We start from the raw sequence: 23,858 nt of genomic DNA on the forward strand, positions 1-23,858 counted from the left end.
AAAATATCTCAGACTATTCTAGACAACGGCCGTAGACTTCCGCAAATCATCGCAATTTTTGCAGAGTCTGTTTTGATTTTGGTTTGGTTTTTTTAAGCATCTGGCTCCGTCCCTGCCAGCTAGTCATCGCAGCCCCCTTGATTAGGTTTCAGGAATTAACTGGTGATTTCAGTGTAGTGTAGCAACCGACCTGTCTTGGCCCTTCTTGGTCCCGTCCATATGCTACGTTTTTGTTTACAATATCTCTGGCCAACTGGCCCCTCAGTATACTCTGTTAGATTTCAGCGACACATAGATGAACGCAGCGTGTATCTCCAGCATAGGCGTCGTTACATAAGAGCGCGAAGTTTCTTGCCGCTGCTAAATTCCCCTCCACTGTAAGAAAACTTGTTCACTGCAATTCTTGACCAAGCCACAGTAATTCTCTGTACGTCACATTCATGGTATTCCAGCGCAACGGCACATAGCCAAAGAAAAGAAGACGGAAAAGAAGGACGAACACAGCGCTGACTGACAACTGTTTAATCAGAGACGCACACACAGCTTAAATACTCTTAGACCAGCGCAAGCGCGCACCGTAAAAAAACCAAAAAAGGAAAAAATAGGAAAACAGAATCTCATCACATCTTTATCGCAAAAACTTTGAAAGGAACGCCTTTTCTGCATAATACAAAAAGACTGAGGTATCGCTGACACATCCTGACCCAGCTTTTTTAATGTAGTAGGCATCTATCGTTTCACGGGTTGTTTTTAATTTGCTTCTGCTCAGAATCCTTACTCCCGAAAACATCGGTGTGCAATCCTTGCAAGTTGTGGAGTGCTCGACAAGGTTAGCACCTTCCCTATTCCTTAGGTCTCTTGCGTGTTCCCTAAGGCGGTCGTTGACGCAGCGCCCCATTTGCCCTATGTACAAGCTGCCACACGTCAAGGGGATTTCGTACACAACGCCTGTGGCGCATTCCGCAAAGCGGTTCCCGTGCCTCTTATTAGACCCAGGTTTTTGGTTTTCACCTGTGATGCGTCGGGCCAACTGGCCAAGAATACAAACTAGCCCAAGAACTGACTCTACTGAAGTACATCTCTGTACGTGTTGGCGGACCACTTTGCTTAGTGTGTACTTAATTTTCCAGCAGCGTGTCATTTACAGTCAACCGAAGAGCGCACGGGAAACTATTCCTGGAACCGTCAGCGGCGCCGGGTCGGGATATGATAAAGCACGAGAGAAGCTGGCGCGTGTGCACAGTCCACGTCCGGGCGGACGAACGGAAGTGTAAGTGAAAAATGGCTGCTAACGGCAAGAATTTGCGGTCCGGTGCATCAGTGCGTGCGCGACCGATGCAGTGAGTCGGACTACGTTGCGGAGCGGTGTACAACCTAAGCCGTGTGTATTGTATGTTCAACTCCCATAGCTTAACACGATTTAGTAGTCTGTCCTCCTGTCCATAATTAACAGAAGCTAACACGATCAGCCCTGCCCATCCTTCTGTTTTGCAGCGCAGACTAAAATAGCACCCTGATTCACATAGTGCAACAAAGCTGCAGTCGTCAGAGCCCTGTTTTTTATTTTTAACATGGCGTGGCACACGGTCGGCTTCTTGGTGCAAGTGTCGCCACGTGGTGTACTTGAGAACACTGAGCTTTAGCGGAATTGTCTTGTCTCGTGAGCGACAACACAAGAAAACTAAGCACTTGCCCTTCAGCCCTCACATGGGCATTTCCGCTACTCCTGCGATTCTACTCACACTGTCACCCGCTTCCGAGGGTGTACGTAGTTTGGAAGTCCTCTTTTATTTCCTCAAAAGCTCCATTACACTCAAGTTAGCCTGAGCGGGAGAACCCTCGTGGCTATATTTGTTTTCATGTTTGGAGTGCTCACTGCACATTCACGAAAAAGTCGGTTTACGTGGAAAATTTCTTTATCAGACAGTAGCAATAATTACAAAGTAGGGAACTTGAAGCGATAAACGACTTTATTTACAAAAATCTCAAGTCTTAATCTTGCTCTATGCAAATAATTTGTCTTCTGTGGCTACGTATGCGCTTGGGCACGGCAAAAGTAGCAGGGGGCGGCAGAAAGTTAGGTGGTCGGATAAGAATAAGAAGTTTGCGGGGATATAGTGGCCGCACCTGGCAAAAGACAGGGTAAATTAGAGAGACATGGAAGAGGCATTTGCCCTGCAGTGGGCGTAGTCAGGTTGATGACTATGATGACATCTCTGATAAGTTCTACAGGAATACGTCTATCTTCTATCTGAAAGACCCGATGCTAGCAGCTGTGCTCTTCGTACCCTACAAATGTCATTTCAAGGCGCATCACCAGGATACGTGTCTCTTGTTCTATATGAAAGTACCGATGCTAACCAATGCGTCTCTCATACCATATCAATCACAGCTAATCACGGATCGCCGGAATACGTCTCTCTTGTTCTATCTGAAAGCACCGATGTTAAGCAATGCGCTCTCTTATACCCTATAAATCTCAGCTAATCACGGATCACTAGAGCACCGCTTAAACCAATCGTGTTCCTCTTCTCCTCGAGGAATGAAGAAACCGTTCTGATTTGTGTAAGCTCTAAAGCCGCACTCACACAAGAGATCTGTGGCTTTGAATTTAAAACGAAATGCTATCGACGTTATTCGGCCTACATGGTCCTAGAGACTGTTTCATTGGCGACTGCGACTGCTAGCTTCACGGCGCTCATGGTCATCCGCCAAGAAATTCCACAGAGAACAACAAAACAGAAAAGGTGCGAGGCATACACACGAGGTATTGTAAGTGCGAGATCTCCGAAGTTTTTGCGCCTGAACTTTTGCCTAGTCCCCGGAGAAAGCAACTGGGTTTAAAATACTTCCTAAAGGACATCGAGAAAGCCTTTAAGTACAGCTTTCGAAGTGCGAGACCCTGCGCAAGCATTCGTGAGCTTAGTTGTTCACCACGTACCGCGCCTTCTACCCTGCCTAGCTACGTGAAATTTCTTGAGGAGCATTATTCAGTGCGTTCAGGAAGATAGCTTGGCTTTTTAATGCGCGTGCACTGGAAGTGTGCCTTATCGGTTCAATCTGCTGTTGCCGGTCATGTCTACGAAAAAGCTGCCACACAGTCTGTAGGGTTCGGCGCGCTGTCGCATCTTTATCTTTTTGTACATGTGTTGTGAACATTTCACGAGATAGCAGTGACCTAGGCTGCGCGTCCCGTTTTGTTTTGTTTTGGTGCACGCCGTTAGAATGGAGGAGCAGTTCGAACACTCATGCTCTTCGCTTTGTCTCCCCGTTCGTCCTTGCGGTTTCCCTCGCCACTCCGGTTGGCGGGGCTCTCTGCCGGCCTCGACCTTGGGCCCCTGTCCCCTTGGCGAAGGATAGCGCAACCAACCACCTAGGGAGGAATTCTGGGCTGAGGTAAAAACTCTGACGTCAGTTATGAGTTTCCTATTCGTTGAAGCTGATGAGGTGCACCTAGCAGTTTATTTTTACGTGTGGAAAGGGGTGCGGGCATCTTCGGGGTGCAGCCGCGAAGGGAGCCGCGCCCGTGTACTTCGGTCTCAAGAGACTCCTAGCTGAGAGGCGCTCGGTCTGGCCGAGCGCGGAGGGAGCGTCCGTTGAGAGCTGGTGCAAGGCGCGTCAGTTTGACTGTTGGGACGCGGCGCCCGTCGCCTCTGTGCAGGCGGTCGGCTAGGCCGGCCGCGGATAGCTGTGGCCGTATACTGACTTTTGTTTGTACCCATCTGTAAATAGCCTGTACAAAAGTTCTTCGTTTCACACTAAATCGCTTCGCCTGCAAGTCATTTCCTCGAGAAGCCTTCGAGCGGTGCATCCAGTTTCTGGAAACCACCGGACCAACAACCCCGGCAAACGTTACTCAGTTCTCGTTAAGAACAACTGTGCGCTCAGTAAGGCCGCTGCTAGATTTTGGCTATTTTACAAGTGTGATGCTTCATAAGTATCTTGAAATATATTGTCATTTTATCCTGCAGGAAAGGTTCTGTTCATGTACATGTACTTTCTAGTTTATATGTGCGCTGCGCTACCGCTCCCCATTTTTCTTTTGCTGCCCGAAAGGGCCCGTATGGTCACTAAATAAATAAATTACATTCTCCAGGCTTAAAGGGACTATGCAATAAATTAATGGAGATTACGTAAAGCATACGAGAGATAGGCATTTCATCACCCGTCACCGCAAAGTAAGAATTTTTAAGCTAGCATTGATAACAACGAAGATATAGACGATTAAAAATTACGCTCCTCCTCCTCTCCCCCCCCTCAACTCGTACACGCGGGCACCAGACAAAAATAAAAAAAACAGCTCTGGGACTGAGCCCCGCCCACGAATACGTCATCCGTTGACGTTCCTTTTGCAACTTGCGGTTGTCGCTCCTAGCACCCCAGCAGCAGCGTCGGCGGCGTGATTGCGGCGCGCGTCGGGTTTCTTTGCTTGTCGTCTGTTGTAGTTAGCAGTAATGGACCCGGACCTCGAGGCGCGGCAGCGCGCTCTTACGGCCGCGATGGGCATCGAGCCCTATGCGTCACGCCGTGCCGGCTGAACGTCAGCGACGACAGTAGCGACTCGGCGAGCCACTGCGAGTGGCTCCGGAACTCCCGACAGAAGGTGGCGGCAGCGGAAAATTGAAACCATATGCGCGAAGGCAATGCCCTGGCTCGCGCTTGCCCGAGATGGTCGCGCGGCGGCACGAGCAGACGATTTTCACGGCTACCGGAAGTGTGCCCGTGACGTCGTGGCTGCCGTGGCTCCAGTGAATGACAGTATGTGGTGGCCTGATGACGTCATGGGTATAGTGACATATTTTTTCACGATTTTAGTTTCAAAATCGGTCACTACGAGCACACAGATCAGCCTGCGAATTTAAAAAAAACACGGTTTTTAAAAATGCATAATAAATTGCCGGCTAAGTTCCGAAGACTCATACTTGGTGTGAATGCTTCTTAGCATCATTTCTAAGCACTGAAAACATTTACAAGCTATTTTTTTTTCATTGCATACTCCCTTTAAGCACCTCCTCAGGGGGATGTTTAAGTAGTTTGTGACATTTCAGGCATTCTCATATGCGATGGCTTTGTAGAGCGCACTTCCTGAACATTAAGTCTGTTCTATACCATGCCCCGTGGGATGTCGTTAACAATTAAGCATTTAGGCGCAACATAACTTTGCAAAGGGAAACTCCTTTTCCAACGCAGTGCTACGCTTCCTATCTCCATGCCTAATATACATTCAAAATATTCAGTATGAATGCCCGCACTCTAGGCAAACTGCTGCACAAGCAGTGGTCATGATGGAGCATAGTGCACAAAAATGTCGTCCGGGCTTTGAAATTCTGGCTTTGCCACATGGAATCATTTTCGTTTATTTAACCAGTAAGCTAAAGATGAACATTGTTAAGGATTCAGATGCCTCAACCAAAACAATATTCTTCAACACAGTGGTGTTGAGAGCACAGCTTCAGTAAAGTAGGTTAGAGGTGCTACTCCCGCATAAACAATAATACTTTAAAGCTAGGAAAATGAACGGAGGTTTCATTCGTAGCAATCATTTGCTAATGTCTCGTCGTGGTCAGTTTGCCCATCGCCGTCTAGCGATGATTTGCACTGGGATGCCGATGTGGCGCTTCGTGGACGAATACCGCTGGAATGCAAGACCAAGCGCAGCTGGCACAACTGCGGACAGCCGCGCAGACAGGCGCTCGTACCTTCTCCATGGCCTTGATGTGGCAGTGCAGATCCTTGAGAACGGGAGGCTCTCCCTTGGCGTAGGAGAGGGACATGCCGTCCAGCGTAATGGCGCCGTGCTCGGGCCATGTCGGCGGAGGCTTCTTCTCCGGCGCAGACTCCAGGGCCGCCTCGGGCTCTACGTTGCTGTACTCGAGGACACGCTCCACCGACGTCATCTGCGAATTTTTAAAGCCGCTTAGCTGCAGTCACCGGCTTATGCCACTGCGGGGCGCTGTTGAAGTTACCGCGTGAGTTTGCTCATCATTATGTTCACGCGGGAATCGCACGCACGTATGATTCCTGCCTGACCACAGTAGCCCGCAGCAGCGGCATACTAGTTGGCCCCTGCGCTTTGAGCCTGTCAAGATGTGCAGGAAAATGCTTTGGGGTCCTTCAATATGCCTAAGAAAATAAATGCTGTAGTGTGTTGCTTTTTGGATTCTCCTTGGACACCTGGCAGCCACAAACCGTGTTAAAGGTTATCCCTGAGGGTAAAATCGAGACTAATTTGCGGTCATTGCTCAATGGATTACCTACGATCTTTCTCTCGCCCGAGAGTAGCACACTAATAACAGTGTCAACTTTCAACAATATGCCAGCACTTCGAACTCTCTACACTTGTCTGAAGACAAAAATAGTGGTTTGATGCTTTATTTCGACATGCTTTGCTTTTTTGTGTGTGTTTCAGGAACTGTTTCTCCCTTTTTATAACTTGTATATTGGCTTGCTGCGCACGATGAATACTTTTTTTCCTGTCCGAATAATTCTTGTTTTTTATGCCTTATTTCTGCTATTGTCGTATGGCTTTCTAAATATTCGTATGCCTTCCTGCTTGGATCCTGCTAAGGTCTGCAGTCTCTTATCGCTAAAAGAATAAGCAAGGGTTTCTTTTCAGCTTCTTCAAAGCCAGCTTCAACGACTGCCACACTCTTTTCCAGTGTCACAGTAACGGTAATGAGGGGGATCATGAGCGCTTCGTTCTCCCGTGGAAGGCGCTGTGGGCAAAAGGAGATGCTATTCTGAACTGCCTCATGGTATCTGCTAAACCCATGGCTGTACATGACATAGACGACTGCCGGCGGCTGTTCAGTGCGTAGAGAAAGTGCACCCAGAACCTCCCTATCAGGGAGCAAAAGAATCAATGAACCTTGCCCGAGAGCGTTCGATGCACGCTACCACTGGACAATGACGCATCGCGCCAAAATCATCAGCTCACATGCAGTTCACATCATTCGAATAAACCCCATTGATTCTTGGATTCCTTCGTCCCGTTACCCTATAATGGACTGATATTGACACGTGTACTTATCTTTATCGGGCGACCACGTTTCGCCGCCTAACAAGTGTTATCGCACAGCGCGGGACGCGCCTGCATCTATCCGAAGTTTCTGGCAAGTCATCGATGCTTCTATTCGCTGTCTGTTGTAGCCGAACCTTTTGCTTTCTGAATTCATCGCCTGACGCGAATGGTGTAGAACTTTGTGGAAAACACGCTGGTCCCAACGATTAGTCTGGAACATTCGACGACTGCTATATAACAGCCGACGGGCTTGACCCGCGGAACAGATTTTCGACGATCGCCGACCGTGTTCGCCGCTACCGTTGTGCTGTAAGTGTAGCCTCTTTATGTGGGCACAGGTGCACCCAATAAAAGTTAGTTTTGCGTTTCACAGTATTGCTACTGGGTTCTTCAACGTCACCACCACGTTACAATATTCTTGCTAAAATTAAGTAAAAAGAAAATGCCGTGGCAATCTGGCAAGTGACGCGACAAATCTTCGTTAGCAGTGATTAGTTGTACATTTCGCTTTTAAATCGATCAGCTCCTCACTGCGGTTTGAATTTGATTTCGCCGTGGGAAGGAGCTCCAGGACGGCGGAGGGGACTAGGGGCACTCGGGGCGGTGTCTTCACACACAGAGATCAAAGGTTTTTAGCCTAAAGAGAGCTATACTGCTAACGCAGTGAAAAAGTCACAGACGACCAATGCCATCCATGCGGCAGAGTATGTGTTAGTACCCATTACCGTTAGTGTTCACTCTGACGCCTGGCCGATGGCCTGATCAAATCCATCAGTCGCAGGGTGACACGCTGTGCATCCTTTCCAATCGCCCAATCCAATGCAGCAATCAATGGGTCTCTTCGATTATCCGCCTCTAACTGCCTGCTGGTTGCCAGAGCGCAGGGCCAGGCGCTCGATTTTCTCGGGCTGCTCCGGGCACTTCCGGTGGCTGCCCATAACGCGTTCGTTTTTCTCTGGCTAGGCGGTTTCGGGCTGCCTGCGGGCAACCAGACTCCCCAGGACGATTTTGTGCTGGCGGCGCTCGGGCAACTAGCAGACGACGGTGAGGTGGCATGGTAGCGGGAAGCGGGCGCAGCCATTTTTATACGGACTGAAAAGACCGCGGTTCTTCATGCGATATTTTGCTCGATGCTTAACGCGATGCAGGCGCTTGTTTCGACTAGAATACTGTGCATATCGCCTGTGTCAATTGTAATGACGCTTTTGCTGTAGTTCTCCCTGTTTGTTTTTCGTGCCTGTGCGTGATCGCACTTCGATCGCCTAACTACCTCGCAAGCACAAATGCTCGCTTCATATTACGATCGCTTGGTTGTGATTCACAAAATATTTCGCCTCTTAATTTCATGTGTACGGCTGGTATCGCGATGGTGTTCGAGGCCTTTCACGAGAGCGGACGCAGATTCCAGCTCCGAGTACGCCCTCAGACGCGCGCGTACATGCATGTTCAAGAGAAAAAAAGAGCAAATAAAGACGCAGGACCAGGAGAAAACACACACAGACTGTCGCCGGCATGTGCTCGTGCACGGTGAACATGCTTGGCGAGGTGTTGAGCGCGATGAGATATTGTGGTCTTCTTTGTGTTCAGCGCAGTAGAAAGGCGGATATGCTTTGAGAAATGCTTGATTGATTGCAACATGTCCTTTATTAAAAGCCCTCACGAGCACCTTGCTCTAGGCATCTGTGCGGGCATATATACGTGACCACGCAGTTGTCACGGCAGCCGATGCGAGTGCTGATTCTGTCGTTGCCGACTGTCGTACAACTTGATGCTCGGGCCTTCTGCCACAGCTGCTTAAAATATCTTAGAAGTATCTTACGCATGCATCTCCTTGCGTCTGGCTTACTAAAGAGATTAAGGATTTTTCAGCGCACATCATCATGCAAGCACACACGGTACGTGAGGCGCCGACACGCAAGGCTGCAGGTATTGTAGCGCCTTTCATTCGAGCGCCAGCCCTGTATACGATAAAGGTGCAGCATTACAGATACGATAAGAAGCTAAATTTCTACAGTACACCCGCTTGTTCTAGACAAACATTCCCTCAGCTGATCACTTTTGTCGGAATTATGCGTGCATTCCCTACTGGCAGCAAAATCCAGCGGCTGACAGACTACAGTTGAACGGAACTTATCCACATTCTTTTCTGATTACAGCCGACAGAAAGCAGTTCACGAACGTAGAAAGCGTAACGACCACAGCGCAGAGTCAACCACCATGCAGGGTCAATCGTTTGCGGTCATACCAGTCATACTTACTGCGTAGTAAACAAGCACGCGATAATCCGAGTGTACGGCGTGTCGTTTGATGAGCAACGCACGGGCACTTTTTCACTCCGATGTGGTGTCGACTGAAAGACGTTATATTGTGAATTCTCATCGCGTGCTTTCGAGAATTTTTCGAAGCGTATACACAGAACAGTGTGCATTGAAGTCACAGGCTCGCTATCGTTGTCGTTGCCGATGTGTACGGGTGCGAGCACGATCAGCTGTTTGTTCTGCAGTCTGCGGCAGCCCTCAATAACTTCAGGTCGTTGTTTTCGACCTCAAGCAGCCTATTTCTGTCGTACGCGGGCGTAGCAACGAGACGCAGCAGGACGCGTAGACACGGAGAGCATGATTGCCGGCCGGCTGGTACCGGTGGCCGCCAGCACATGTGACCTTGATGCGCTTTCCTGTCAGGGGCGAACTTTCTGGCAGCCAGCGGCCTGCCCTAGCGCGGTAAGAGGCTCAATGTGTGCAACGCCAGACCCCCTCGTTACTCTCTCCGCCCTTAGACTCTTGCTGGTGACCGCTGTGCCTCCCGTCGCTTCCCGCCGACGCTCTCTCGCTCAACTTTCCCCTGCCATGTCCCTCATCTCTCCCTCTCTCCACTTTGCGTCCTCTTTCTCGAGGCTTCACACACCGCCAACTACGCATATTTTTTGCACTAATCAGGGCTCTAATGCTAACGCAATAAAACGTATTCGCGCTAGAGTGCAAGGACCAACACAGGTAGCCAACATGGCTAGCGGAGTGAACTTTAAGGAAAGGGAAACGCAACTAAGGTAGCAGACAGTAACGTTAGGAGATATGTTTGGAACAGATATGGATGCCGCTTGAGAAAAGCTATCACTTGGTCCAGTGGAGTTTGTGGATCTTTTAAAACTCCGCAGACATTTTCGTACAATTCAAAGGCAATGCTAACCATGGAACATGCTGAAAGCCGGACATTGAGCCAATATGTAAATTCCATTCTGAATGAAACGTGCCAGGCCTTTCAGCCAAGGTGAACCAAACTTTTTTTTAAGTAGGCTTTCTCATGTATGAAGGTGGATTCTGCGGCACAATAATACCTGCATTGATGGACAACAAAAATTTACCTTCGGCGCTGTGGCCCGACAAAATTTGGCTATTTCGACTAGTTGCGTGCCCTAGAGGGGTTGCTTTGGCTGCTTGCTTTTCGAAAGCGCATGTATTTTGGCGCGATGTAGCCTAAATTGATTGGGCCATTGGTGCGAGGGTAATCCCGTTTTCAAAATTCTAAAACCGATGCGGCTATTACTAACGACCGGCTACAAATCTCTAGTTGCAGCCAGTAGCCTAACTGTTATAGTCAAAACAATTAATTATCAGAAATTAGTTAAACGGCTAACTAGCAAACATTATTTACTTGTTTTCTGATGTCCGGCAGCGGAGGTATTATTGTGCGGCAAAAGCCGCCTTCATATCTCAAAAAGCCTTTTTATAAAAATTTTGGCTCACCTTCGCAGAAACACTTGGTATGTTAGGTTCAATCCAGCGCCTTTAGCAACACCGCATGGCACTGAAAATCTACTTTGGCTACTGAAAGGCATTGGCTTTCATGAGGAATTTCAGAAGCTTTTCATATCTCAGCTTTAAATGTCTGAACCGCGTTTTCACCAGCATAATTTATTTTTTGCCCATTTTTATTCTCTCTATACTATTTCTCTACCGCTGTGGAATAAGCTGGCAATCCAATATATCCGCTGTGGCCGTGTTTTTTTTTAATATCAATTCTCGTCACGCTATTTCGCTTGCCTGCAAACCGATCTGACCCCCTTTTGATACCAACCCGCCAGGTTTACTTTGGTGTTCGCCTGCTGATGCATAGGTCATGACCAGGCCCCGGCGGCCGCATTTCGATGCGGAGAAATGCAAAAACATCCGTGTGCTGTGAGCAGTGTCACCCGTATCAGCGCCTCCTCGATTTTTACAATGTCTGCCGAGTACGGCCGATACGACCGTCCAACGCCCTCTCCTATCCTCGTTTCCTGCTCTCCTCCGTCGGCTAGCCTTCGCGCCTGCTCCACATCTGTGAGGGAGAGTGCCATCTGATTGCGCCTGACGACGGAAAGCGGCCGAAGACAATCTTTCAAACCTTCTCTCTTTCTTCGTGAGGCGGCGCTCTGCATCCCGTTTAACTAATTTCTGATAATTAATTGTTTAACTATAACAGTTAGGCTACTGGCTTCAATTAGAGATTTGTGGCCGGTCGTTAGTAATGGCCACATCGGTTTTAGAATTTCCCAAACTTCGCTCCAAATGAAAGCAGCAGCCGTGCTTGCCTGTCGGGTATTGACGCTACATAGAGCGCGCCGTTCGTGGCGCTGCTCACCGTGGAGCCGCTGCAGGCGCTGGTTTTAAAAGGAGCCGCAGAGAGTGCGGTGCAGCGCCGTTGGCATTGTAACGAAAGGCTGTGGCGACTTGTTCGAATCATGTTTGTCTTTTAGCTACAACGCTGAAACATTCCGGGAGAGATACTGAAACTGCTTGGAATAAATATGAAATCAGAGGTTAAAGGTATAGTTAGTAACACGTTTTACTCTATTGATTTGCGATTCAATCATGTTGAGTAAGGAAAATGAAAGAATGTTATAAAGAAGGAATGATATATCTTCCAGAGAAGGCATTTTTCGAAACTGACAAGTGGCAGTAGCTTTCAAGTCGTAGCTCTACTTTTTGCTGGCTAAGCTGTCATCGTTACGACAACTAGATAAAGATTTTTCTCCGTGCGTGGCAGACTGCAGCTAGCATTGTTTTAAGCAGCGAAAAGAACTCCAGTCTCAAATGCACGGCGCAGCAGCTGATGCCGAACCATTTCGGACGTTCTGCCTGGTCATGACTACAACCAGGCGCTAATAAAACAATGCAAAACTAAAAAAAAAGTGCTTGAAGGAAAGGAGGCAGATAAAATCTAAATCAAGTCCGCTTGAGCACGTCCTCAGGCGCAGTCACCGTAAAGGCCGAACCACAAGGCAGCGTTGCTTCGACGCAGCATCAGCGTTTATTCTACCGTCGTTGCAGCTTCAGGCCGCAGGAGAGGGCGATCAAACACAAGGGCGTACAAACTGGTTGTCCAGACTGGCGTTAGGTGTGTTTTCTTTCGTTCACTGTTATGTTACGCTCGCGCACGAGATGCTTTGTCCTCGTCGAGCATACAAATGTCGTCGAGGTACAATGCATATTTCTTATGTCTGTAAATAAGTGTCAATACAAGCAAATACACAAATTCTAGAGATGTAAATGGCTATAAACACAGAGTTGTAATGTATATAGCAGCAGATACATGCAAAGTATTGTCTATGCTATTGCTGTAAAGAATTGTAAATATATGTAAATAAATGCACGTGAACGTCCCCTTCTTTTCTACAGGCGAGCTTATAATTTCCCACACTTCGCACAAAACTGAAAGCAGCAGCCGTGCTTGCCTTAATTAACTGGTGCCATTTCAGTGCTACTGCGAGAACGCCTAGTCAGCGTCGCGGACAGCACCATTTATCCGCGCAAAACAATTTTCGTTAATCATGGTGGCACGAAATGAACAAACGTAAGCACGTACAGCGCTCTATTCGTCTGGCAAGGAACAGCACCCTCGAGTGATAGGCGGAGAGAACGCCTGAGTCCACCTCCTCAGACGGCGAGCAGAGCTGCTGCTCCAGCCGATCGTGGTTGGAAAAAGCGCTGCGCCGCGGATGAACCGAGAGCTACGCAAAAAGGGGTACGAAGCAGGAATCTGACAGACGCGTGGTGCAGGTTTGCAGTATAGGAGTAGGACAGATGACGCCAGCACCGCGCGACCATTGGCAAGCATGACGCAAGCAGTCCAACCATCTGGGTAGCGCCGCAGCGCGGGAACTCACTGAAGCGAGGCGTACCGGCGGCTCCCATTGCGAAGCGGGCGATGCAGCTGGTATTCTAAATATAGAGGAAGCGTTGCCCGTATGCAATGTCTCCGCACATTAAAGATCCCCAAGTACCCTAAATTAATCTCAAGCTCTCCACTACAGCGTCCCTTATAGCCCGTGTGTCATTTCGGGACGTTCGAATACAATGATTCCAGTTTATAATTTTTCTTTCCATACTACAGCCGAGCATTGGTATTTCGTGCTGTCTATCAGCCCTGATGTTATTATTTGCAGCAGCCAGTAATAAAGGGGCAGAAAATACTTAGGGAATCAATCACTGCCAAACAGGCAAAAAAAAAAGACGTCGTAGAGAAATGAATCACTGGCAAACAAAGGCCAAGGGGCCGCATTTGACAGCGATAATTTTGTGATTACATTTATCTTTTCTCTCTCCCTCGTTATAATGGGAACCCACCGCCCTTGACATGACGCCTTTCAGCAAACGATGTGAGTGGCGGCCGGCTCCAGTTTCAAAGGTGGTGTCTGCCGGTAGAAGGGAAGCAAAACAACCAGCAGGGAAGGGAATCGTCTGAAATTATTCTCCTGCTAGCCTTCAGAAAACACCGTTCTTTTTCTAGGAATGTACGGCGCACACAAAAATGGCGCCGCAGAGTGGAAGCTCAGCCTGGCATTAAATCATCATCCCCCCGCATGTGCGGGCGTTGCTTGGAAAATTGTGTCCTTCGCTCCTGTAAACGGCCGCCGCAATGGTTCCCACCGGTCGCGCGCACGTGCAAGCAGGTTCGTGTGCTGGAACCCGGGTTAGCTCAAGCACGCCGTGCGTTTTAACAACAGTGCGCATTCTGAGTATTACAACGAATGTGGTGACAGTAAGCCGAAGAAAACCGACCCTGATGTGAAAGCGCCACTCCGACTCCCACAGTAATTTGTCGCGCACGAGGGCAATTTGCCCACCTTGTCATGCAGTGGATATGAGCAGAGGACCCGCTTCCGTGTGCGAGAACATACCGCTATCACAAAATATATGAAGAAAACACAAGTGTAACTGCCGAGCATTTCGAGCGCATCCTTTAATTTGAACTTGTCCGCATATCCCAGCTCACTCGAACCAGCAAATATTGACTGCTACCAAATGGTGGTGCCAGAGCCCCAGCTTATTCACCCAAGTGCGAGTGCGAGTGTACTTAGCAGTGCACTTAGCAGCGCACTCGCAGCTCTACGAGACCGACACCCTCTATTCACTTTGCAGTTTAAGAGAAGCACCGTATTCTGCAGCATTAGACACTTGGAGATTACCACGTCAGAGACAACGCAAGATCTCACGTCATTGAAAAAACACAAAAACCACGCTTACAGTCGTTAACAAAAATCCCATTTGTCCGCCAAGGTTATCTTTCTATTTTGTCGGCAACTGACTGGTTGGGCGGATCGTCATAGTGAGCCCGCACGAAGATATTGAAGTCAGCTTCAGTGCCAATTTTGCGGTTTTCGCATGAAACCAGTACACTCATCGAACACCTTCATCTGCCGTACCCAATGCGGTTGTCTACACAAATTGGCGTAGATAGAGCCGCCATTGATCAGTAGTGCCTACAAACGTAGCTGAGGACGTCAAACATACGCTGTGTTGCTCCAGGCGCATTGTGGCTGGTTGTCCACAGCCGAGTTCGGAGCTTGGAAGGCGGGCCTGGAGTTAGTTTAAGCGGAGTGTTTTTTTTTAATGCGAAAGCGTTATAAAACTAATCGGCAATGAAACCCAGTATATTCCAAACGAAACTGTCCGAAAACTTCAATAACGTCTTCAAGGTCCCATACTGGTGGCTCAAAAGCAGGGCGGTGACGTAAGGTCTCAAGTTCAGAGTCAAAAGCCCTAATGGCCTTGAGGTCAAAGCCCTATTGGGTGAAGGCCTTGAGGTGAAAGGCCTTTACGGTGAAGACCTTTCAGGCAGAGGCGTTTTCCATACAGACCTTCACCCTAAAGGCCTTTCAGACTACAATACCAGTTTATAACTAGTACTAGCTAGTAAAATGCTTTGGCATGGAGAGAACATGAGTAGTCCAAGTGCCCGCCGTAAATTTTTTTGAATGTATATTATTGTAGCAGTGTCGTGCCACCTGAGGCGGTATTTCAGGTGCTCGGCTGCTGACCCGAAAGACGGGGGTGCAGTCCCGGCCGCAGAGGTCGCATATCGATGGAGGCAAAATGCCAGAGGCCCTTGAACTGTGTGCTATCAGTGCATGTTAGAGAACCTCAGGTGGCAGAAATTACCCAAAGCCCTTCACTACGGCGCCCCTCACAGCCTGAGTCGCTTTGGGACGTTACACTCCATAAAACCAAACACCTTGTCTTCCCTTTGAATTGAACTTTGCCCGTCATTCCACATGAGTGTTGCGCGCCGGAGGCCGACAGCTGCCATAAGTGAGCGTATAGCCAGCGATTAAGCAATGTTTTTTTTTATTCCTCGAAGCAGTTAAACTATGGGCACGCACTGTTGGATCCAGGTAACTGACGAGTATTTCAGCGGGTCTAAACGCCGCAGGGGCTGCACACTGACCTGACTCTCAATCTCAGCCGACTGCCTCACGCCCCACTGGAACATGCCCGTCAGCATGAGGGCGTTGGCGATGGCCAGACCGACGCCTCCTCCGGATACTGAGCCTGTGGCAAATGAAATTAACGGAAGATTTATTAAATTATTCAGTCAGCCGGAAACTTCGGCGAAGTCATGTTCATTTGAGCTTGCTCTTCGGTATAAAGTATACTTATATACACAGGCAAAAAAGCATCAAAACTTATCAGTTAAAACCGATAAAAATTTCGCTGCTAACATCGAAAGGTTCTGATCGGTGTAATGTGACAATTGTTTTCCTTCGATTGTGCCCTGTTATTATAATTTGTCAAGCCAGCAGTGTGGCCCTGGAGTACAATGAGGGCCTGGGGGAGTTCAAGTTCATGACGAGGAGAGGGTAATATTTTGATGTAACCGTTGTATAATGCTGGCCTCGGTTTTTTTCTTCTCCTCTTTGCTTTTTGCCCTTGTTTTATTACCGACAAAATAGTCTTCCACATGAGCACAATTTCCCTTAGATGCGCAATTAAGGTTGGCAGCAGGGCGCACTGACCTCGTGCCTAATCCGAGCACTGGCTAGAAGCGAGAATGAGCGCGTTAGAGCACCAACGCTCACCGTCAGAGGAAAGGGCGAGCGACATAGTGACGACGGTGATGTAGGCGAAGCAGATGGAGTCCAGTGTGATTCCGAACCATCGGGCCGTGCAGAGGAACATGTACCAGGCCGAGGTGTGGTGGTCCTGCTTGAGGTCGAACATGCGCTCGAACGTACGCTGCGCGTTGAAGGCGCGGATCGTGGTCAGCCCGTACAGCGAAGTGCTCAGGTGCGAGAATACCGGGCTGCGCGCTGCAGATAGAGAGGAAAGAGAAGGTTGTTAGGTGATCAAAACAAAGAAATGCCGTTGAGCATCCGACTGTGGGAAAACAGAGATAGGAATGCACCTCCTTGATGCTGCAAAACATAAAACGGTTTTGACGCAGTACTTACAATGTGTGGTAGGGATAATACAAATGTCAGAGGTTTTTGTTCCGCTCACAAAAGAGCGCGTTCCCCAACATATCCCTCCTAGTACGGTCACGGTCACAGGCGTGCCGCACGGTCAGTCACTGCGAAAGCTAACCCTGCCGGCGAAGAAACCTCGAACCGTAATGGGCATGATGCTTCGCAGCTGCTCATGGGATGATTTTGTGCATGTGTTTGAGTGTGTTTGCACGGTTTTCTGGTTTTCTGCCGCTCAGAAATTACCCTGGTTTGCTCATTTCCCTGCCTGTCTGGTGTAAAACACAGCGTAAAGTCGTGTTGACAGCAAACCACACATCCCGGTGTAGTGTGGCTGATACAGCTTTAACTATAATCCGTTAAAAGCATAGCAGGCCAAACAAAATGTTTCAGTTTGTTTGAACTACAGCTACGGTCATGAGGGGCTTTTCCTCAATTTTGTGCCGCGGACGGCACATTGAAGTGACAAAGTCACTACAGATCGCAGAATAATTTTGTCTTTTTCAGTTTGCACAGCGACATCAGACACAAAGAAAAGAGATTATTAAAAAAGAATACAAAACCGCTCTATGTTCTTATTCATACCTGTATGAACCATTCGAACCAGTTCGATCGAGAACAATAAGTCACTCGGGTACCAAACAATAACCGAACCCGAAAAAATTCTGGTTCGACGCCATGATTACACCCTGTCGTTCAGGACTGATTCGTTGAGGACTGAAGGTTCAAGGATACTACTTACTGACTCCCTCGAGACGCTTGACGTCTCTGGCTGTCCGCATGTAAAACCGGCGCAGGTAGAAGAAGAGGACGAACAGGATCAGTGTTGGGATGATGATCCAGGGGCTGATCACTGCCACCACCACCAGAACGCCAAGCAGGTTCAGAAATATCTGCAAAAGGGTGCTCCTTCACTGACGGGCACAGCAATCGCCACCGGTGTTATCCAAGGTTATTTTCCTTGGAAATAACCCCTGTTATTTCCCTTGGAAAAAACCCCTGTTTCTTGTTATTTTTTTTGTCATGGAACCATGCATCGAGCACTCACAAAGGTTATGTCCAGACCAGTGGGTGGCAGAAGGTCGTCGATAGTACCCAAGTCCTTGGCGAAGCGGTTTTGGATTCTTCCTGCAACGCATAATTATTGACTGGTGCCGTTGTCACAGAAATCACATCGAAGCGACAATCACAGGAATTAAAACATTATTTGCGCGAAGACCAACAAAACTGCAAAAACAAAGGTATTTGCGCCCCGCCGCGGTGGCACAATGGTTACAGCGCTCAACTGCTGTGCCCATAGGACGCGGCTCAAGAACCGGTTGCGGAGGCCGCGTTTCGATTCAGGAAAAACGCAAGACGGCCGAGCACTGTGCGATTTCAGTGCACGCTAAAGAACCCCTTTCGTTAAAATTTAAGCAGCGCTAACTTTTAGCGCCCGTCCTGTCATGTCTTCTGTGTATTCGTCCTAAAAGTTAGCGCTGCTTAAATTTTAACGAAAGAATATGCATAACCAACTAGCCCCGCAACGTGTTTTACTAAAGAACCCCTGGTTCTCGAAATTAATCAGGAGCCTTCCACTATCGCGTCTTTTATAGTGCATGTCAATTTGGGACATTAAACCCCACATGCCACACGTACCACAATTATTTACTACTACGGGTCATGTTCTTTGTGGTTATTCATCTGATATCTTTTATTTTGTTCGGAGCGCATGCGTTAAACTGTTCTTCCTTCTCAAAACATTTGTGCAAGTATCTGAAAGTAGGCTACAGATGTGGACGCTTATATTCACTGTAGAACCAGATTCATCACGGCAGTTTACACATGGGGCCCACAAGAGCCATAGCGGTCAGCACTGTTCTGCTCTGATAAGTGCTTCGAAGCACATTGGGCCTAATGCTTTTCTATATGCGCCAAATCTGGTCGTCAGGTTTCATAGTCGCCGAGTTTAACCAAAAACTAAGCATGATTGCATACTGTTCACTGGAGTGAAGGTTATCGACAGAACGGTCACTGATTGAACGATGATTTACACACAGAAATTTCTTCACATGTTTTTCACTTGCATGAAAGCGCATCATGTCTTTCCGTGTTCCTTGAAAGCACGCGAACTCACTGTAATAGCGACACCGTTTACAGCGCGTTCTCAGTATCCATAGTATAACTGTCACGCGGACACTTCTTCCATTTAGTTTATTGCGTTATAACGCCGACACTTCTGCCTTTTAAGGCGAAAGACTTTAATGGCTAACTCTTCCGTCCGTCTGGCGTCCGTCACATCCGACAACTCAATAAGAAAAAAAAATCTTTGTGCACGATTGGATTCGAACCACCACATTCCCGTTCCGTAGCCGAGCGTGCTAACGACTACGCTACTTCCTGCCAATGCAAATGCAGTCCTCCTTGTCTAGGACGCTGGAGAGTGTTTGCGGAAAGCCGTCGAATCAGACGGATGCCTCCCAAACGCCCTCCAGTGTCTCCAGCATTTAAGATTCACAAGCAATTGTGCACTTAATTAACATCTTAACCACACGTCAGTGACACAAGCATCAACACCGCGCTAAAGGCTCTCGCCTCACTGCAGTTTAGGTCAACAAAGTGCCCCTCTGAATTTTTATTTTATTGCGTTAACATTATTGCGTTGCAGGCCTGTGTGGTTCCTCGTGAATAATAACATGGGTCTCACAAGCCCTACCGGTGACTGTCTGAAACAGCCACCTGCTGTGGCAGTGGCGCATGGCTTAAGCGCTGCGCCAGGAGTGATATGTATACTCCCAGGGGTCTATGAAAGTAAAGTAGAGAATGACCAATTCCGCATATATGGGCATTAACCCATTAAAATTATCGCGTCATGCCCATAAGGCGGAGGCAGTGTCCTCTTCATTTTTTTAAATTTCTGGCTTTATTTTCATTCGTATTTATTTTTTATTGGCAAGTTCTTGATCCTCTCTAACTGGTCCATAGCCTGTAACGTCACGTCGTCATCCACCAATGGGAATTTCGTTTTCACATCACAGGCGTTGCCCGCGAACGTAATTTCGTTCTTACACCCCAGCGGTTGCCGCCCAGCGTGCACTCTAACGATATCGCATTAAAACTACTATAAACGTGACCATTCTGGTCTAAACCACACGTGACATGAACGATCTCATTGTGAGGAATTGGCCGAAATGTTAGAGAAAAAAGGCAGATAAATGAATGCGCAGAGTTACATTGGCACATATTTATATGCAAATTATTCTCTACAACCCAGTTCGATATATTGAACGTTTAGCCGAAGGAGAGTTCGGCAAAGGAGAGCCATAGTGCTATAATTTTGCATGGAACTTTGAAGGAGGTCTTCAACTGACTGTTCGGTATAACAATAATTCTTTATATATCCAGGCTCTATTGCACGCAACTAAACGCAAGAAAAACCTGACGTTAATGTTATTTTGCATACATTCGTCCCTCTGTCTCTTTATCTGTCCGGTGATTCGTTATGCGCAGCTTCTTTGTAGCATTTTCTCGATGCTGAAACTGGACTGGGCAAGCCTTTGCCATCACTAAAAAATTTAGCGCCCTTTTGCGAATAATGCGGAAAATATGCGGCACTTTCGTTTTCAGCTTAACAGAAACATTCTACGAAGCTATTTCAGGCCTACAGAAACATGCTGCAATAAAATTGTTGGTTCAGTTATGGTTCCCCTCTCACCTAGCAAAGAATGATATCTAAAATGTCCACACTTTACTTAGGCTTCTCTATGAAGTCCTCTAGTTTAAACTGGAAAACGAATTTTCCTCAGCCCCCACGAAGCGTCCCAAAGGAGGCGATGTGGGTGCTGTGCGGAGGTCATCCGGCAGCTCACCAATCGGGTTCGTGTCGAAGAAGTGGATGGGCGCGCGGATGATGCAGCGAAACATGCGGTTGTGCAGGTTCACCGAGGCACGCATGCACATGACGAAGAAGGCCACCGTTCGCGCCATGGAGGACAGGATGAGGCCGCCGATGATGATTGCGTACACGACCACGTTGTACGTCACCGTGTCCAGGGAAGACCACCAGTCGCTCCAGGCAGACAGCCAGTACGCCGTCTCTCCTTGCAACGTCGCCTCGGGAGTCGCGTTGAGGACGGAAGCCACCGTCGTCGTCATTACGGTGGTCTCGGTCAAGACCGGCGCCTCGGTGCCATTCAAGAGAGCAGCGGCAGCCGCAGAGGCGTTAGCCCTCGCTGCGCCCTCAGATAGGCTAGTCCTGCGAAGCGGGATTGTATAGCCATGGTCGGTAGCTCACCAAAATTCTTGAGCGAAGTATCAACTTGAAACAGATCCCTTTCAGATCCTTAGTGTGCTGAACACGCTAGGCGAAGTGTTGGGCAGCGTCCTGGCGTGCACGACTACAGTAGCACTCGCAAATGCTCAAAAAAGAATAAAAGCACTGAGAATGCAGTTACCTCAGTCATCGTCATAAAGAGGCGCATCACCTTTGACTTTCTTGACAAGGAGGTGGGAAAAAATTTACTAGGAACAACGAGATTATTGATCTTGTTCGAGCTGTCGAGTGGGGGGCTTCCTCATTCCAGGACTCCGCTGGCCACGGCGGCTCAACCAACTTGCTGGACGAGCTCCGCTTGTCCCGCCAGGGTATCCCCGGACAGCTGTACCTCCCACCGTTAAAATGATGCGCTAGGCGTCTTTAAGTATTGGGGTTGCACCCGCACCCCCACGAGATGTGGAAGAATGTGGGGCATGTGTCGGTGCACCAGGGGCAAACGCCACGATATGCTAGTGGGTACATTTTGCTGTATCTGTGACGCGTGGCTAGCAACCACGATGGCTGTAAAACTGGCGCAAGATAATAGCACGCGTGTTGTGATCCGCATAACATACGTTGTTTTTCGCAGAATTCAGAACAACAGCGCGTTGAACCCTAATGTGTTATAACACATCGCCGGCGGTCGCTGCTCTATTCTCATTGCGTTTCGAAAGAGCCCATAGAGTTCAATTGTTTTGTCGCCACGGGATGGCCTCACGTGCGCTTAAATATCTTGCAGCTAAATCTACACACTGGCATGATCTTCTAGGAAATTCCAGGACTGGATTCAAACCCATCAATGGGCCTTCACCAAATGTATTAGCACATCAAACGGCCTGGTTTCGGTGACGAAGACCTCAGCGCCCAAAATAATTAGTTATTAGCTGCGGCTGGAAAGACCCGCAGTAGGCTGAACAAAAATCTTGCGTTCTCCCGAAACCAGATGGCGCATTAATTTATAGAAACATGAAAAGTGGCATGGAGCACGCAGAAAAGCTAGCCCCGTGCCATTTCCTTAACGCGCCTGAAAAGGCTGGTATACTGAAAGCAAGAAAATATCGAAAAACAACGGCGGGAGCAAACAAAATGTGTAACGCCGCACACGTATCGATGCGCTCACATCGCTAACAAAGCTTCCAGCGCTCTCAAATGGCGGAAATGGCATGTCCTTCGCGGAGAGAGCATGTGCAAAGCTTCAAAGCAAAGCCGCCTGAAAAAACATGCTTGGCGATCAAGTCATCACAGGAAAACCAGCGTTGGCCAGATGAGTTCTGCCTCCTCTGAGTAACCAGGCATCTGCGGGTAATTATTGCCAACAGGAATTCAACGCCAAAGAATGGTAACGGTATGCCAAGATTAATAAAAAAAGTTGGGCTCGCTTGCTCATAGAGGTACAACTTTTGCACATCGCTAAATTAAAAATGAGCAGACATCAACCAGAAAAGAATTGATCTATTTGGTGATAGTTCGCTGTTGGAACCACATCTGTGTAGTCCAAGGGGCAAAAGTAGTGTTCACCGCGCGCTGCTCTGTGACTGGCTGCTTATGGCGATGCCTCTGGGGGTTTTCTCAAAGAATGAGTACAACATATATTAGTGTGGGCAAAGAAAAAGAAAGAAAAGTAATGTTGCCCAGGCCGCAACCGCCAATGGCACAGACGCAAACTAGCAAATTGACATATTTCTAAACGAAACGGTCACCTCGCCACCTGTCTCGAGATCGGGCGCTGCCGGAAGGCGGCGCTTCTATGCAGTCTAACTTAGTCTCTCGATTTTAACTGCAGTTCATGTGGTATACAGTGCATCCCTTTTGCCCCTGACGCTGTACACCACACTTGTCTAGAGCACTCGAACGGCGCGCTCTGTCATGGGTTTCTGACATTCGTCGCTACTCACACAGCTTGATAATATATTTTTGAATAATGAGAAGTAAACCAAGATTTATGCAAATTTGCATGCACGATAATGTCTAGTTTCGAGCTCTAGGCCACTGTAGTAAATGGTGCCTGGTGCGCCGTTCGAGCGCTGTAGACAAATGCGTGGACGACGAGGCATTCTCTGAGACAAAGGACACCACCGTCGATTCTTTCAGCCAGAAGCTCTCAGGCCAAAGGTAAAGAAGTGTAATTGTAACCTGGACGCTGAGGACAGTGTTGTACAGGGCGCTGGATCTCCAGACCGATCCATTTGTGCAGGTGCGGATACAGATGACCGACACTTTAATCGAACAACAGGACTGTCGTAGTCAGAAGACAGAGGGTCTTTCACAGCAACGCCACGGCGTAAAGTGCAGTTTTACTACCTGCGCACTTAGGAAGATGTGGACGGAAGGGTTTCACTGAAACAAAAGAAAAAGGTATGCAGCCCAATTTTAACGCTTCGTTTTCACTAGCCTGGTTAAGTGGCTTTTTTTTTTTCGCAAGACCATGCATACATACACCCCAAGCATACCAACCCGTCGAACGCGCCCTAGAACGTCGGAAGGGGGCTCGGTGTAAAGGGGTATCGCCCAAGCACATCTATTATTGATAAAAATGCAGCCCTAAACTGTCGTAAGGTACGTAACTGCAAATGGTTTAAAGGGCTCTATGTGCGAGAAAGAGTACCAGTAGGTGAGCCAGAAGTCGCTGCCGTTGAAGATGGCCTGCGCCAGGATGCTGCTGACAAAGAGCAGCGGCATGAGGAAAGGTCCAGCGCCTGCCCGCATGTAGCTCCAGTAGACGCGGCCCTTGACCGAGCCCGTGCTGCGAGTCTCCTCCGCCTCCACGGGCTGCTTGGCCGCCGCGTCGCCGCCCTTCAGGTCGGACATGCTCTGCGCCACGCAAT

General features: G+C 48.4%; 1 protein-coding gene across 2 annotated transcripts in view; it reads right to left on the bottom strand.

Moving 5' to 3' along the window:
• The window catches only part of LOC144124619 (ATP-binding cassette subfamily C member 4-like), a 97,237-nt gene that overhangs the window by 14,697 nt on the left and 58,682 nt on the right, over positions 1–23,858 (bottom strand). For both annotated transcript variants that reach the window (XM_077657419.1, XM_077657418.1), the window contains 7 exons: positions 23,639–23,844; positions 20,588–20,973; positions 17,788–17,867; positions 17,482–17,632; positions 16,356–16,586; positions 15,725–15,828; positions 5,700–5,897 (listed from right to left, as the gene is read on the bottom strand). In XM_077657419.1, the coding sequence (XP_077513545.1) occupies positions 5,700–5,897; positions 15,725–15,828; positions 16,356–16,586; positions 17,482–17,632; positions 17,788–17,867; positions 20,588–20,973; positions 23,639–23,844 (1,356 nt within the window). The remainder of the gene's footprint in view (positions 1–5,699; positions 5,898–15,724; positions 15,829–16,355; positions 16,587–17,481; positions 17,633–17,787; positions 17,868–20,587; positions 20,974–23,638; positions 23,845–23,858) is intronic.

This window comes from Amblyomma americanum, chromosome 3, assembly GCF_052857255.1.
Source record: "Amblyomma americanum isolate KBUSLIRL-KWMA chromosome 3, ASM5285725v1, whole genome shotgun sequence".
Classification (NCBI taxonomy): Eukaryota; Metazoa; Arthropoda; class Arachnida; order Ixodida; family Ixodidae; genus Amblyomma; species Amblyomma americanum.